The sequence below is a fragment of the Eutrigla gurnardus genome, assembly GCF_963514095.1.
Source record: "Eutrigla gurnardus genome assembly, chromosome: 6".
Taxonomy (NCBI): domain Eukaryota; kingdom Metazoa; phylum Chordata; class Actinopteri; order Perciformes; family Triglidae; genus Eutrigla; species Eutrigla gurnardus.
The window spans coordinates 11,590,000-11,605,212 of record NC_139920.1 but is presented as its reverse complement, the minus strand read 5'-3'; the positions used below and the strand labels follow the sequence as shown (position 1 = coordinate 11,605,212).

General features: G+C 40.9%; 2 protein-coding genes across 2 annotated transcripts; both read left to right on the top strand.

The window, feature by feature from the left end:
* Nucleotides 1-4,314: 4,314 nt before the first annotated feature.
* Nucleotides 4,315-8,230, top strand: fetub (fetuin B). The gene is made up of 7 exons (XM_084011352.1): nucleotides 4,315-4,568; nucleotides 5,089-5,202; nucleotides 5,593-5,680; nucleotides 5,948-6,114; nucleotides 6,257-6,364; nucleotides 6,640-6,726; nucleotides 7,141-8,230. The coding sequence occupies exons 1-7, from the start codon at nucleotides 4,359-4,361 to the stop codon at nucleotides 7,885-7,887; spliced, it is 1,521 nt and encodes a 506-aa protein (XP_083867478.1). The 5' UTR covers nucleotides 4,315-4,358; the 3' UTR covers nucleotides 7,888-8,230.
* Nucleotides 8,231-9,680: 1,450 nt separating this feature from the next.
* Nucleotides 9,681-14,519, top strand: LOC311014625 (fetuin-B-like). The gene is made up of 8 exons (XM_084011339.1): nucleotides 9,681-9,782; nucleotides 9,905-10,105; nucleotides 10,363-10,473; nucleotides 12,502-12,580; nucleotides 12,807-12,973; nucleotides 13,100-13,213; nucleotides 13,392-13,526; nucleotides 13,789-14,519. The coding sequence occupies exons 1-8, from the start codon at nucleotides 9,741-9,743 to the stop codon at nucleotides 14,044-14,046; spliced, it is 1,107 nt and encodes a 368-aa protein (XP_083867465.1). The 5' UTR covers nucleotides 9,681-9,740; the 3' UTR covers nucleotides 14,047-14,519.
* Nucleotides 14,520-15,213: the final 694 nt, after the last annotated feature.

Below are 15,213 nucleotides of genomic sequence, written 5' to 3'. Positions count from 1 at the left end.
CAATACTAGTGTTCATTTACTGTAATAGTATAAAATGTCTGACCAGCATTTTTATGGTCAAGTTCTGGCAACCACAGCTGCCGGTGTTTTACCATTCAAAAATACTGACAAACCTTTATTTTTGCAGTAATTTATGGACATGTTTACAGAGTATATTTGTATATTATAATTTAGACTGTTCATTTTACAATTTAAAACCCTTCATATTTCATGGCAAAATATATAGTATTTTTGTGCAAATTTTGGGGCAAAACAAGGTGTTTTTCAATGGTAAAAACATTAATTCATGTTAAATTAATGTCTTTCTATAATTTTCACGGTGAAGTTCTGGCCTGTGTTTTACCGTAAAAAAAAATTTTTAACGTAAAAACTTTTTTTTATGGTTATATACAACTATAACTTTAACTCCACCTTGTCCATTATTGTTTTTAAACGGTTAACCTCATCATGTGTCACTTTCTGTTTAGTGTACGACTGTGTAGCAGATTTGTGTTTCTAGTTGCTTTGATTTATTGCATCACAAATCCTTGTTTGCTCAGATATCTAAAATGTGTTACATAATGTTTTTTTAAAATAGGCCTACTTAATTATATTCTTCGTCATATTTTTCTCATTTACATAAATTGATATAAATCAACCGATCGATGACATCAGAGATCTGCCTCTAAATGTGTGAGGCGATGACCTAAACACACCGAGTGCCTCTATGTGTGAGTTCAACCAAGTGTCAGTTGTTGCCTCATGCTGTGGCACCACCTTGTGTCTTATGTAAGACAGTGTACTCACAAAGTAAATCCCTGAGAACTGAAACAGTGTTTCTAGGGACTTAAAGGAACCCCAGGCTAATTTTCAACATCACCTGTATGTGCATATCATACAATGTCATGATTATATGTAAGTATTATTAAACAGGATTTAAATCCTATACCTGGTGATGCCAAGCATCATGAGAGCCAAAGCTCTATTCTCACTTCTTTCTTTATCTGGAATAGATGATAGCCGTAAAATAGCCACATCCTCTGTCCTTTGTCTGCTCTGAGTGCCAAAGTGCTCTTTGCCCTTTCTAAAAACCTATAGTCAGCCAGGAGATGTCTTTGACACATGTCACAGTGGAGGAACACTTAGTCAGTCCAAACGCCCCCCCGGCTCAGAATGTAGTTGCCCAAGAAAGAAAATTGTTGATGGATGAACAATGAGCAAATGGCAGCCTAGTCCTTAAATTGTCCGGGGTATTTGGACAGCGCTTTTCCAGACGTGTCGACCACTCAAAGCGCTTTCATGTCAACATTCACACACATAAAGAAAAAGTTCCAACTAAAGGTTGTGCCAAAGGAAAGGCCACACCAGAAATAGGGTCTAAAATGGGCCAAGCACACTCAAGTCAATGCTGGAGAAATGGTGGTGTGCAAATTGGTGACCATACTCACATATTTTGGACATATTTTGCAGCAAACTTTAGGAAAGCAGGTTTTTGGGGCTCTTGAAACAATATATTGCAAGGAAATTCCTTTTTTTTTTTTTTTTTACAAATGTTGCTTACAGCAGCAATTAAATGCATCACAATCAAGAATCCCCAAAATACAATCTGTGGACTGAACATAAATATTTTTTGACAGATGGAACCTTTCACAAATTGGTGCAGATCCGATGTCAGGATTGGGGGGGACACAAAAGTGATTATTTTATTTATTTATTTTTTTGCCCGTATGCAACTCATACCACCATAAATCATATCATTCCAAAAGTACTGCACAGAGAATCATTTATTGTGCTTAACTTTCTTGTTTATTTGTCCTAAACCAAGCCAACAGCGCGTATCACTGCTTACTTAACTGTTATATAAGTAAATCATAATATTAAGGGTCTCTACTCTAAAATGTCTTGAGAGTTTGTCTTGGTATCCCAAGAAAAAGTAAAGTTTAATGTCGGTTCTATTTGCATCACATTTTGACCGCTACAGCTCCATGGACCATCCACCTCTTTACCCATTTTTGAGTGAGGCTATGACATCACTGCCAAGATGGCGACGGCCACAGCCACCCACTTCGCAACAGCTCTTCAGAGCCCCATGGTGCACGTTACAGAGACTACATCCATGTTTTATAAAGTCTATGGTTGTTACACGAATCAAAGGGGTTCATTTTGTGTAGACTCATCAGGTACACCGCACAGTTGGAACTTTTACCTCTGAAGTAAGAATGTTGAGCACGTTGTGTTGATGGCATGCAGATGCTAACATTGATGTAGCCGAGGCTAACAGGATTTTTAGTCACAAGTATGGATCCCACAATGACCATAATGCATCTTCATAGATCCTTTTGTTAGATCCTCCCCGACTTCTTTCAAAGTTCAGTGTTGCAGATATACTCAAATGATGTCACTTCAGTTACAAAGTTATTTTCATACTAGACTTGAGTTATTGTTCCTATGGAAATTGTTGTGATGTAGAAGTATAACTAGGATGAAAATGGAAATACCTAATTAAAGTACCTTGGAATCTATACATACTTTTGCCTGTGTGCTCTGTGTTTTACTATCACGGTGAATAATATGGCATATTTAAGATACACAAATTAAAGTTCTTTAAAACAAGAAAAATTAAGATGATTTGATGCCCCAAATCCTCCCTTTCTGTCATTTGCAGCTTTATACTGAGCCTTTGCTGAGTGTCAGCTGTGTCAATGCCCTAGAAGTCAATACTTCCCATTTTTAAGCCTACACCCTGTGACTAAGTCTCTCAGACAAGAAAACATTTTTAACTGCACAATATTCAACAATGCAAAGAACTCCCTTCATCCAAGTTAAAGTGACAAATATGTATTTCCACCTTAAAAATGTGTGTAGATGAACTCTGGCCTTTTGGAAAGTAAATATGAGGACCTCCACTGACTTGATTTTTGCCGTTTCCATTGTTACCTTACATCACCTGCATATGCAGAGGTTTGCTATATGAACACATTAAAAATAACCTAAAATATTCTGAGTTGTATTTCTGCGTGAATTAGAATCGTGTCATATTTCTTCTTACTCTGAAACAAAGCAGCATGTTGAGTGAATTGTAAGAAACATGTTTTTTCACTTGTCTAATGTCATTCATTTCAAGCACATCATTCAGATTGATTGTGACCCAACGATTCTGTGTCTTACGTAAGTGTACCAGATAGAAGTTGCAACACAGGAGCTGCACACAAAATATTGATTTTTGGTGATTCCATGGAATGTTTGTTTTGTTATGCCAAAGGTTGAAAGTGCAACTATCATTGCAGAAAGACAATAACATCTCTCTCCCTTCATTATAGCTGTTGATCTGTGAGGACCAAAATCTTTAGTAGTGATTAGGGGTTAAAGTGCAGGAACGTGCTATAAGTGTTATTATGCCCTTTTCCTGTTTCTATCCCACATTTGATCCCCACAGCCCCAGTGAAACGGAATATTACAGAACAGGAATGATGCTTTGAACATACAGGCCTGAAGTAAAGAACTCATTTAAATTGTGAACTCAAATCCTTTACTTGAGAAAAGGTCAATATAAAAATAGTTTAGAAGATTGTTCCTTTTAATTGAGTGTTTTTGCATTGCTGTCCTGCATTCAAAATTCAACTAAAGTAAAATTATTTATCATTGAATTCTAAAAAGTAAAATGCTACTATAACCTGCATCAAATATTTTAACACTGGCAAGCCAACGTATTCCAAGCCTATTCTGTATCATAAGGTATTTAAGGTAGAACAAAGCAGGATTTGTAGCTGTGGGTAAATTCAGTGTTACGCTGCCACAGCAGCGACTGAGATTGGCCTGTGATACTGTGATATAATCAAGGCGCCTATGCCCCAGAGGTGTCAATGCATTTACTGATGACAATGGTGACCTGATACTGCTTTGGTCAGCTGGTACGTGAGCTACGATCGAATGAGCAGAGTGTTGCACACTCCTGAACAAGCATTCAGAGCCAAGAGTGGATTGAGTGCTTGCAGCCCACTCACTGTCCGTATTGATCCCAGAGCAGAGAGTATGACTGCGGGGCTGATTATCTCCGAGCTGATAAGCTCCACTGTGCAAGTCCTCTCAGTAGCTGATTGGTTGGCAGGTGAATCTACTGATGCAGCGTTCATAGATATGGCCATGTGTTTTGTGAGGGGGTCAAAGGTTATGTTTACCTGACTTGACAGGAGGGGCAGTGATTGTGTGTGTGTGTGTGTGTGTGTGTGTGTGTGTGTGTGTGTGTGTGTGTGTGAGAGAGAGTTACAGACGGGGGGGCGGGGGGTGCTGACAATAAACGGTAGCAGGATATAAAAGGGTCAACCCCATCCCTCCCTGATCATTTCTCCCACCAGCCAGACTCGTCCCAGGCCTTTACCATGAAGCACTGCGTGCTGTTGTCGCTGTTGTTGGCGTTGGGGTGCGTCCACGGTGCACCGGTGGAGCAGGATGGCATGGAGCCGGGGTCGTGTGAAGACGCGTCTGTGTTAGGAGCTGCGAGACTGGCTCTCACCAAGATCAACCAGGACCGGCAGGAAGGCTACGTCTTCAGCCTGCACCGCCTGTCCAACGTGCACATGTCAAAACACGTGAGTCCAAGAATGAATGGTTGACGTTTACAATGAGGAGTACAATCCATATCTGTCAAAGAACTTTAAATGTATTTGTTGAGACATGAATAGGAGTGACACAGCTTTACAATAGATTCCATTACATAATGTAGGCTAATTATCTATTTATTATCAGTGAGAGGAATCAAATTTGAACGTATCCAAAATGTCCAACTTCTTGTTATCGTAGATCACGTGGGTGTGAAACATTATACGGTTCTTGCAATAAGCAGGTTTTGCTTGTTTGTGAATGATGACGAAAGGTGATGTTTAAGCTCATCTGGCAGGTCATTCTTAAATCTGATGACCTCTAGACCTCAATAAAAGACTCACATAAGAATACTTCATTTTTCTTATACATTATATGTTATGATTGTAATAACTACTCAGACATCAGACATTTAAGCCAAAATTTGTTTTGATTCTATGACACATTCTCCTCTTCAGTGGAAGATAATTTCCATCAGGATGTTCTCATAATGGCTTCTGTGTGTCGCAGGGAGAGAACGGCATGGTTTTCTACCTGACTCTGGATGTTGTGGAGACCAACTGCAGCGTTCTCCACAAGAAGGACTTCAAGGCCTGTGAGCCTCGTTCCACCGCTGACACACCGGTTAGAAAACATACACACACACTCACACACATTTACAGACAAGTCCACATTTATGTACAAACTGTTGTAGCCAAAATAAAAGGTTTTAGCTCCATCTAGAGCCGGGGTTTGGTTTGTCCCATCTAGGCTACTGTAGAAACATAACAGCTGGCTCTGTGATTAAGACCCAATCCGTATTTAGATAAATGGCTCATTTATATTTTCAAAGGATTATACACACAAGAATACACATTTAATATTATATTCCATTCCTTCCAATACATCCCCCTAAATGCTACATACTGGACTTTTAAATAAGCAGAAGACATTTTAAGTGACGATCATTTTTGTTTAAGTCCAAATATAAGTCTTGAATGTTGTATGTGCTTATTATTGTAATATTCTTTGCAGGTTTATGGACAGTGCAAAGCTGTCATCTACATCAGTAAGGTGCACAGAGTGGTGCGTCTCTACAAATACGACTGTGTTGTCAGACCAGGTAAAAAAATCTTGTTATATATACTGAAATACGTTAGCTGAAAAAGACAGTGAGTCCACTCACTGAGTATATATTTGAAAATAAAAATCGAGGTGAATTTACTGATAGTTCCACATCTTTTCAGTTCAGCGGGACTTGACTGTCTCTCAAAAAGTAAATTATATATAATTTGATTTTATGTTTCGGATCCAAGATACAATTTCAAGGACTCATTTTGTTCAATGAAAAACAATCTTATGATATTTTGTGATTTTTCTCTCTGCTCAGTTCCTTCAAGACGGGTGCATGAGACTTGTCCCGACTGTCCATCTCTCGTGGACGTTGACGGTCCTGAGATTCAGAAGCTTTTGTCTCTCTCGCTGGCAAAGTTCAACACCGAGAGCGGGTTGGCCAATCGCTTCGCTCTGCTCAAAGTCAACCGTGCTACCATTGGGGTATGTTTTCCCACCTGGTCTTCTTCCAGAAGCTGTCCAGCTACTCAACCAACTCCTGATCCTGCCAACCACGGATCTCATATTGTTATGCCTATTCTTTTTACCTTGTTATTAAAATGTCTTCTCTCCTCTGTGTGTCCAGATGGCCATGTCTATGTATTACAACGCAGAGTACACCATCCAGGAGACCACCTGTACCAGTAGCTCAGAAGCAACTGATAAGTGCCCCGTCATGGATTGCGAGTTCGCTGTGAGTCATCACAAATAGTTAATTCACATTTGAACATTTTTTCTTGATCAAATGGGATGTTTCCAGGATTGGTTTTGAGTGTTGTGCCATATCTGCTATTCTCATAGAAGTTTGTGAGACAAATAATGCCAACTTAAATCAGGGGATTGTTTGAATTTTCATGCCCTAACTTCCCAACGCGTTGTTCTTTTTCTGATGCTCTGGATCCGTATTGTCCTAATATCAGTGAGTGAAAATTCAAAGTTTGTTGTTTGTTTTGTTTTGTTTTTTTGCAGCACAAGGGTTTCTGTAAGGCAAGCCTCTGGTACTCTCCCGAGGGTGATGCTAGCACTAATGTCGAGTGTGAGATCTATGAGCCTGAGGTAAAAAAAAACACACACAGCATCGCACTGATTTACTTATTCTATTTTTCTCCATTCTGTAGTAAAAGGAAAATGTACACATGAATTATTCTTTTCGTTAAATGTTTAAGAATTAATTTCAGATTTACTACTTGCCTCTTATTTTCATGGTTTGGGCAATAATTTTGGGGGGCTAGAACGTGACCATTCAAATGACAGGTTTTCTTGCGTTGCCTGAGTTCTTTAGTGTTGATGTCAGCAGTGGTTTTATCAAACCTACAAAAATAAGATCCAAGTTAGAATAAAGTGTAATTCTCCTTCACAACTACCCCCAAAAGACCTTTGCATTCTTCTTATGCAGTTAATGTCTTCCGGTTTATTATCATGCTGGATGTTTTTATGGACCACACATCATAACTGTTATCTTTACCTCAGGCTGCCGACAGAGAGAAGAAACAGCACCTGCTTGGCGGAGAGACTGACCACAACCACACAGACACACACTCACACAGCCACGACCACGACCAAGTGCACGCCGCCGACGCCGCACACACACACGACCACGTCCACGACCACACCAAGGGCCACGGTCACCACGACCACACCCACACGCACGCCGACAACGCCGACCACCATCACACACACGACCACGAGCAGGGCAGCGGGCACAAGCACTCTCACGACCACTCCCACGACCACGGGCACGACCACGACCACGCGCACACTCACCACGCCAAGGCACACAACCACAGCGGCGACTTGGCCAACCACCACCACGACTACAAGCACGGCGACGCAGTGCACACCCACGAGCACGACCACGAGCTCGCTCTAGATCACGACCACAAGCACGCTCACCTGCACGAGCACGAGCATCACCACCATCACCACGAGCACGAGCACGAGACCACGGCCCACGACCACCCAGAGGGCTCGGTGAGGGTGCTGCTCTCCATGGACAAGCCCACCACCCTGCCGTCCTTCCCCGATGTCCCCGCTGGTGGCCCCGAGGTGGGAGTCGTCCTGCCCCTCAAGCCTGACCCCCAAATCCCCGGACAGACGGAACCCACCATCCAGGCCTTCCCCACCGCCGTCTCGGCCCAGTGCCCCCCTCTGACAGCGGGAGAAACCCTGGTAGAGAAAGTCTTCGCAGAGGATCCCACCTTCAAGCCGGCTGCATAAGGAGATCCAAGCAACTCCCCTGGGAACCGAACAGATCTTAAAACAGAGACACAGCGTGAATGTAGACAGGAAAACATTTAACATGTTAGATGCATTGATAGACAATGTGACACACCGACTGCTTCCCTGGTTCATTCTTAGGCAACGTATGGTTTAATATAAGTACACCTTTTCATCAGTTTTCCTTACAATCCTCAGAGAAAACATCTGTGAGGAAACAACTGCGGCAGTATAGATCTTCATATTGCATCACTGTACAATCAAGCAGGCATGTTTGTATGCAATCTCTACTTGGCTGCACCAAAGAAATAAATGATACCACAAATACTCATCAAATGGTTGTTTTATATTCATCAAGACCAAGATAATGCATGTTGTGGAGGTGATTCAATGCATTTCCAACCCCTGTGTTTCGCCTTAATTTTCTCACTACAGTCACTGTCATCCAACAAAACATCATGAAAATGTACTTTTTTACAAAAACAAATATTTTTAAATTAAAGCTGAAATCCTGAAAGATCCTTTTAGATTATATTGTGCATCTATTTAACAATATATGCTAAAATGACAAAAGTTTAGCCTCTTTATTTCTGCTCTCTGTGTGTAACAGGGGATATAGCTTAACTTCATAATAACATGAAGAATTTGGGGGAAACTAGGCACAGGAATTAGCAAAAAAGTCAAGTTAATGAGGCTCAAGACCACTGGCCACAACACAATTTCATAGGATTATATTGATCTGGCATTTATTTATGCAATGGTAGAATATTTTCAAAATATAGTATGCATGTATTAGGTCTAGCCTATTTGCAAGAAATTGGTCAACCATCTTGTGAAAATTGTGAGGAATAATAAAGGACGAGTCAGTGAAATGTGGTGCAGACTGCTCATCCTGTTAATAGTCAAACATCAGCTGAGAAGCAGAAATAATAGCAAACTTGTTGTAGCTTTCAAGCCCACTCAATGTACGTTATCTTTTTGGGGACATTTATTGGTCAGCTCTTATCTGTGTTTTGTGTGCATAGCTGAGTTTCCAAGGATTGTATCCAAAAACAATGGAGCACAGCTAAATAAAATAAAATAGTTGAACTTGCATTCTTATGTGTTTTTTTTATTATCAGATGAATTCTTCATCACATGAGGCTTTTAAAGTCTACTTAACTTTAAGACAGAAAGAAGATGCAGTGGCCAATTGCAGGAATTGTACAAAAGTGTTTATTTTGCTTTTTTAAAGAAATACTCCAACGGAGAATAAAAAGAAGTCCCAACACTTCTTGCAGTTCTCCCGTACGCTCATCCAAATTATATATTTGTCAACAATGCTATGATTCTGTGCAACACAGGTACAAACTATATGAACAATAGCCATGTAAGGCACCACTGGTATTAGCCTGGTCGCCCCTATTATTACAACATTTGGCTCCACCATTGCACTTCGGCTGGTTGTATTCTTTTGGTGCGGTTCAATTTGTGGGTGTAAGCAGTCTAAAAAAGACAACCAACTAACTGCCCTGTGTTTGGAAGATAATTAACACACGGGGACAGCGGAGAAGCACTTTATGTTGCAGTAACTGTTTGCAACAATTACGTCTTGACAGCATACTTAATAACAAAACATACAGTAGGATTTCTGTGAGGGCTTTCTTTAAACAAGTCTCTGCGGAAAAAGCATTTTCAACTATGATATTGTGACAAAACTCAAAGTGTACAGTCTTCTTTGATTTAATTAATTTCCCCTTTCCCCAGTGCACTATGACCCTTCAGTCTGTCCAGCCATTGGCTTACGGAGCAGCAGATAGCAACTGTTTGCTCATCCTTTTGAAAGAGGGGGGAAAGTCCAGCATCGGCATTACATGGATCCGTCCAAACCTTGTCTGGAAAAACTAGGATTACAGGTCTTACGAAGGAAGGGCCCGTATTATTCCAAATCTGAACTTATCTGCCAGGCTTTAGTGATTAAATTGGGTCAAATCAGGGGTTTTATTCGGTCCAATCTGTCTGTGTGTGTATGTGATAGAGGATGAGTGCGTACCTGCTGGTCTTCTGTCTGGCCTTGCTGCAGCAGGAGGGAAGAGCCAGGCCAGACCCTCCAGGCTGCAATAGCCCTGAAGTAGTGAGAGTAGCCGAAGAGGCCCTGGAGCAAATCAACCAAGACCGGACAGACGGGTACATCCTGAGCCTGAACAGACTGTACGACCTCTCTCACACTCCTGGAAAGGTAAGGGCACGACGCACACCTACACACACAGAGTCTCAAAGCCACGGAAAATAACGCAAATAAGAAAACTAAAAATAATTGTTTTTTATAACAGAAAAGTAACTCTGTGTGTGTGTGCGTGTGTGTGTGTGTGTGTGTGTGTGTGTGTGTGTGTGTGTGTGTGTGTGCGTGTGTGTGCGTGTGTGTGTGTGTGTGTGTGTGTGTGTGTGTGTGTGTGTACGCGTGTGCGTGTGCGTGTGTGTGTGTGTGTCCTGGAGGGAGGTGAGTCACTCTACAAACTGACCCTTGATGTCATGGAGACAACATGCCACATCATCAGCAGAAAACCATGGAAACAGTGTGAAGTCAGAGATATTGGTGACGTTCCAGTAAGTACCACTTTGTGGTCCTGTTCAACATAATGAGTCAATGGGCCGAGACACTTCTCCTCAACCCAAGGCCAAAGAGTTTTGTAAAAACGTTTTGAATATACGCACTTGTGAATTGAGGTATTTTCGGTTTTGCAATAAAATTTCATGTTACCATGGTTTGTATTTCTCTCTGAATTGGCTCTGTCGGAGCTTTAGAGGAGCACTTGAACGCTACATTTTTTCAGGCGCTGATGCGGAAACGCCTTTGTGCCGAGTAATCAAATCGTTATGTGCGGCGGGGACGTTTATTACTAAAGATTTACCGCCCTTTTCCGTAGTTGCGGGCTTCCGTCACCGAATCAAAACGCTCGATCCGCGCTACACTTTTCAGTAGGGATGTCCGATAATATCGGCTGTCCGATAATATCGGCCGATATTAGCCTATTTTTGTAATATCTGTTCATATCGTTATCGGTTTTTCCACCGATAATGAAAACCGATTATATAATGCCTGGGTTGTCAAAAAATCATGGAGTGCATTGCGCTGGATAATCAGCCGTTTTCCATCGTGCAAGACGCCGGATTCAGCAAACTTGTGGAGTTCCTCGAGCCACGCTTTGCCATGCCCAATCGCAAGTATTTCTCGGATGTTTGCCTCCCTGAGTTGTACACCACATTAATATTGCAGGTTTTGTTTTTGCTCATGTTTAACAGGGCTGATTGAGCCCAGTTTATATTTTCAATTGACAATTACTGTATTAGCCCAAGTAATGGGCTAAGGACTGAGTCTGTCTCTAGGCTATGTCTTTGCACTTTTATTGCCTTTGTGTGCACTTTACCTCATTCCAAAAGTGTTGTTTGTTGTACCTCATAGAAATGAGCAGTTTTCAGTAGGCTGTCCTACACTACACATGTTTACACATGTTGACAAAATGTTAATAAATATGGAACTTTTCCATAAGTTGAAGTAGTGTCCTTATTTTTTTTATAGACAATGTAGGCTATGACAGGAGATAATGTGATGGGACCTAAAATTAGTCTGGGGGGAAAAAACGCCTGCATATGTATATCGGTATACCATATCGGTTGATATCGGAATCGGAAATTAAGAATTTAGAGAATATCGGCTATCGGATATCGGCAAAAAGTCAACATCGGACATCCCTACTTTTCAGTAGTGATGTCCAAATGAAGCTTCGTGAAGCATTTTCTTTATTTTCTGAGCCCAATAGATGGCGCTCTCTGTTCAACAAAGGGTTGAAAGCAATGGAAATATATCGGCCTTCAACCCTTTGTTGTACAGAGAGCGCCATCTATTGGGCTCAGAAAATAAAGAAAATGCTTCACGAAGCTTAATTTGGACATCACTACTTTTCAGCACTAACGTAATTCCCGACTTCTATAAAACAACAGAAAGGCATCGACGTGGAACTGGCTAAAGCACAGAGCGTAGGCCTTATACTGACCACGGATAGTTGGACCTCTCAGGCAACAGAGCGTTATCTCACTTTACGGTCCACTATATGTCGGAGTGGAGATGAAGGGCAGTACTGCAAACCCGTCTCCTGTATGAACGTCATACACGCACTCACTTGGCAGAGAAACTAACCAATGCAGTCACTGAGAGGAAGGTGGAGAGGCCAAACATAACACTTATTATATTTTATTTTTTGCATACTTTTACTTTTTATTTTATTATACAATACCCCTGAATTTGTCTGAATGTTTTTAAAAAAGTGTCTTAGCTCATAATAAAAAAATTGGAATATATACATAGCAATTTATTTCTCCTTACGCACAAAATGCGCACAATATATATATATATATATATAATATATATATAGTATGCATATAATATATGTATGTATATATACATACATATTGTAGGTTATACATGTACACAATATGCATATACAGTATATACACAGTTTATACTGTGTATATTTTTGTCACAATTGTGATTTGTTGTGTATGTGTGTGTGTGTGTGTGTGTGTGTGTGTGTGTGCGTGTGTGTGTGTGTGTGTGTGGGTGTGTGTGTCCTTCAGGTGTATGGAGAGTGTGAGGTATCCGCCTCCGTTGACTCCCAAGTCAAAGTTCAAAGCTACTCCTGTGCACTTCGTGAAGGTATGAAGTCATTTGGACTCATCTGGGATTTCTCTCACAAAAGCTCTGCGATAGAAAGTGTTGTTGGTACTTTTTGTAAACATCAGTGAGGTGTGAAACCAAAGATGCTGAACGTACATTGAATTCATTCTCTGTCTAAGAGGGAAGAGAGGGATGCTGATGATAACTGATAAGAGTTCATCCTGCAGGATGGAGGTTCAATACGATTGTTAATTCTCCTGTTTAGTTCCTGCCACCGCAGTAGTGAATGTGTGTCCGGACTGTCCCACGGCTGACAACCTCAACGAGCCCGTCGTCAAGGAGACAGCCAACCTCTCGCTGCAGAGGTTCAATGAAGAGAGCCACCTGGCCAACTACTTTACTCTGGAGAACATAACCAGAGCCAGCTCACAGGTTGAAAAAGAACAAACACTTATTAATCAAGTTATTTGTGATGAGTTGTGACGTTATATGGTGTCTTATATTTCCTCATAGCCAGCTTATACTTCCATATGCACTTGTCTTTGTGTACTTTATCAGTGGGTTGTCGGCCCCTCCTACTTTGTGGAGTTCACCATCGTGGAGACGGTGTGTTCAAAGAAAACAGACGCCAGTGAACTGAGCTCCTGCCCACCGATGGACTGTCAGTTTGCTGTGAGTCGCACACAAAAGTATTACGAATGCATTCATAGTGTTTAATGGTTGATTTACTGTTCTTACTCTTGGTTCCACCCAAAATCCACTCCATTGCTCAACACGTTCAGCCTCCAAACACAACGCCACCAAGTTGCAAATCTCGGTGCGACAATTCTTGGTTTCTCTTTTCTCTCAGCATAGAGGCTTCTGTTCGGGCTCACACATGGCCCACGAGGTCGAGTTTGAGATCAGACTGCCCGTCGGAAAGAAGGACAGCTCATTTCAGAACCAGAAGCCTGTAGACGTGAAGTGTGAGATCTACGAACCTCAGGTACCTGCTTCAGATCTGATCTTCAACATTTCAAATAGGCTTTATTTACAATTTAGAATCATGCATTTTTTTAAAACACTAAAATATGGTATGTAAAGTGAAAAGCATCGCTTGTTGTGATGAACACAAAGAGAAATGCCATCCTGCAGTATATTCATGTATGGCTCAGTTTCATTGCTGTCATTTGTTTCTCTACAGTCTCCTGAGATCAGTAGAAACTGAAATAGTGGCTGTCTCATTCTCTTTCCTCCTCCCCCTGTAGGCTGCCGCTGCGGAGGAGCAGGCCCATGCAAAAGCAGACAGTGGGCACACCGGGCCCCGGCACCACAACCACACACACCTGCACCCCCACGAACACATGCACTCAGTCACACCCAGCTCAGACCTCACCGTCTCCGAGCCGCGGGGCACCCTCGGGACTGTGGTGGACCGGCCGGCCCCTGTCCGTTCGGCCCCGGCAGCCGGGTCCTGCCCCGGGTCACACAGACACAATCTGGGCTTGGACAGACTCAAGCTCTGATTGGCTGGAACCACAAGATTCGTCTCTGACAGTTACTCCAGTTACATTTTCCCTGCATGTTGTAATTAGTTTAGAAAGACAAGAAATTGTAACCTAGAGATAAAATATGGGAGGAGAGTAAATAATCCTTCATATGTTGTTTGTTTGATTAAAGCTTTTACATCTTAATTTTTCACATAACAGGCAAATGATTTAGCATTGTTGAAATGTGTCAGAAGGGTGTCTGCTGTTACTTTTTCTGCCTTAAATGACAGCTTAACAAAGATACTTGGTGAATAAATGTCCACGGATATGCTTAAAAGTCATATGAAGAGACAACTTCTTTTTCAAAATCAATTAATCCAGTGATTGTTGTATGTATAATATCCATGGGTACATTGCAAACAGGAACTGATGATTTAGCATATGTTTAATGGTACAAATATGATACCAAAACATTGGCAACAATACAAAAACAATAAATAAAACATGAGTCAGACTAATCGTTAATTTATTTATTTATTTATTATTATTATTATTATTATTATTATTATTATTATTATTATTATTATTATTATTATATTATTATTAAGGGTTAGCTGTGTATTTCTCAGAGATACACAGTTTCAATAGAGCCTAATTTCAGCATCAGAAATTTTATATGAATACATTTCTCATTTTTTGTTGAAAGATCTTTTTCATAATTTGTGATTGTTTTATTTAGCTCTTTACTCAGTAACTTAATAACAATTATATTATTACTGTACATTAACCACTGTTAAATAATTTGTCTATGACAGTTGATCTTTCCGTGGGCCTATTCCATATTTCAAAACTTTAAAGATGAAAAATAATTTAAGCCGTAACTTTACAGATTCAATGTCATTTAAAGTGAATGAAAAGCTCTCTGGTATCTGGCTAAAGTGAAATTTAGTTGTGGTAAGGCGTCGCGCGTGCGCCCTCTATTGGTCAGCTGCCTCAGGTGCAATTTTGTTTTTACTATAGAGTAGAGGATGTCAGACAAAATGAGAAATAATTTTATTTGAATGTGAACGTGTCAGTGGACCATAAGAAGGATCTTTTCAGGTTAATTCTCTCACTAAAGAACACAAATCAGTCGTGTGGTCCTATGTTTAACGAAGAGAAGTGAGACTGATGCACATCAGGGCACTTGTGTGAAAATGCGAT

Bases quoted from the DNA above. Each gene is read 5' to 3' on its own strand.
- LOC311014625 (XM_084011339.1), top strand. From the start codon at position 9,741: ATGGATCCGTCCAAACCTTGTCTGGAAAAACTAGGATTACAG. The intron at 13,214-13,391 runs GTGAGTCGCACA...CTTTTCTCTCAG, and splicing joins CGATGGACTGTCAGTTTGCT to CATAGAGGCTTCTGTTCGGG. The intron at 13,527-13,788 runs GTACCTGCTTCA...CTCCCCCTGTAG, and splicing joins GTGAGATCTACGAACCTCAG to GCTGCCGCTGCGGAGGAGCA.
- fetub (XM_084011352.1), top strand. From the start codon at position 4,359: ATGAAGCACTGCGTGCTGTTGTCGCTGTTGTTGGCGTTGGGGTGCGTC. The intron at 5,203-5,592 runs GTTAGAAAACAT...TATTCTTTGCAG, and splicing joins GTTCCACCGCTGACACACCG to GTTTATGGACAGTGCAAAGC. The intron at 6,365-6,639 runs GTGAGTCATCAC...GTTTTTTTGCAG, and splicing joins TCATGGATTGCGAGTTCGCT to CACAAGGGTTTCTGTAAGGC.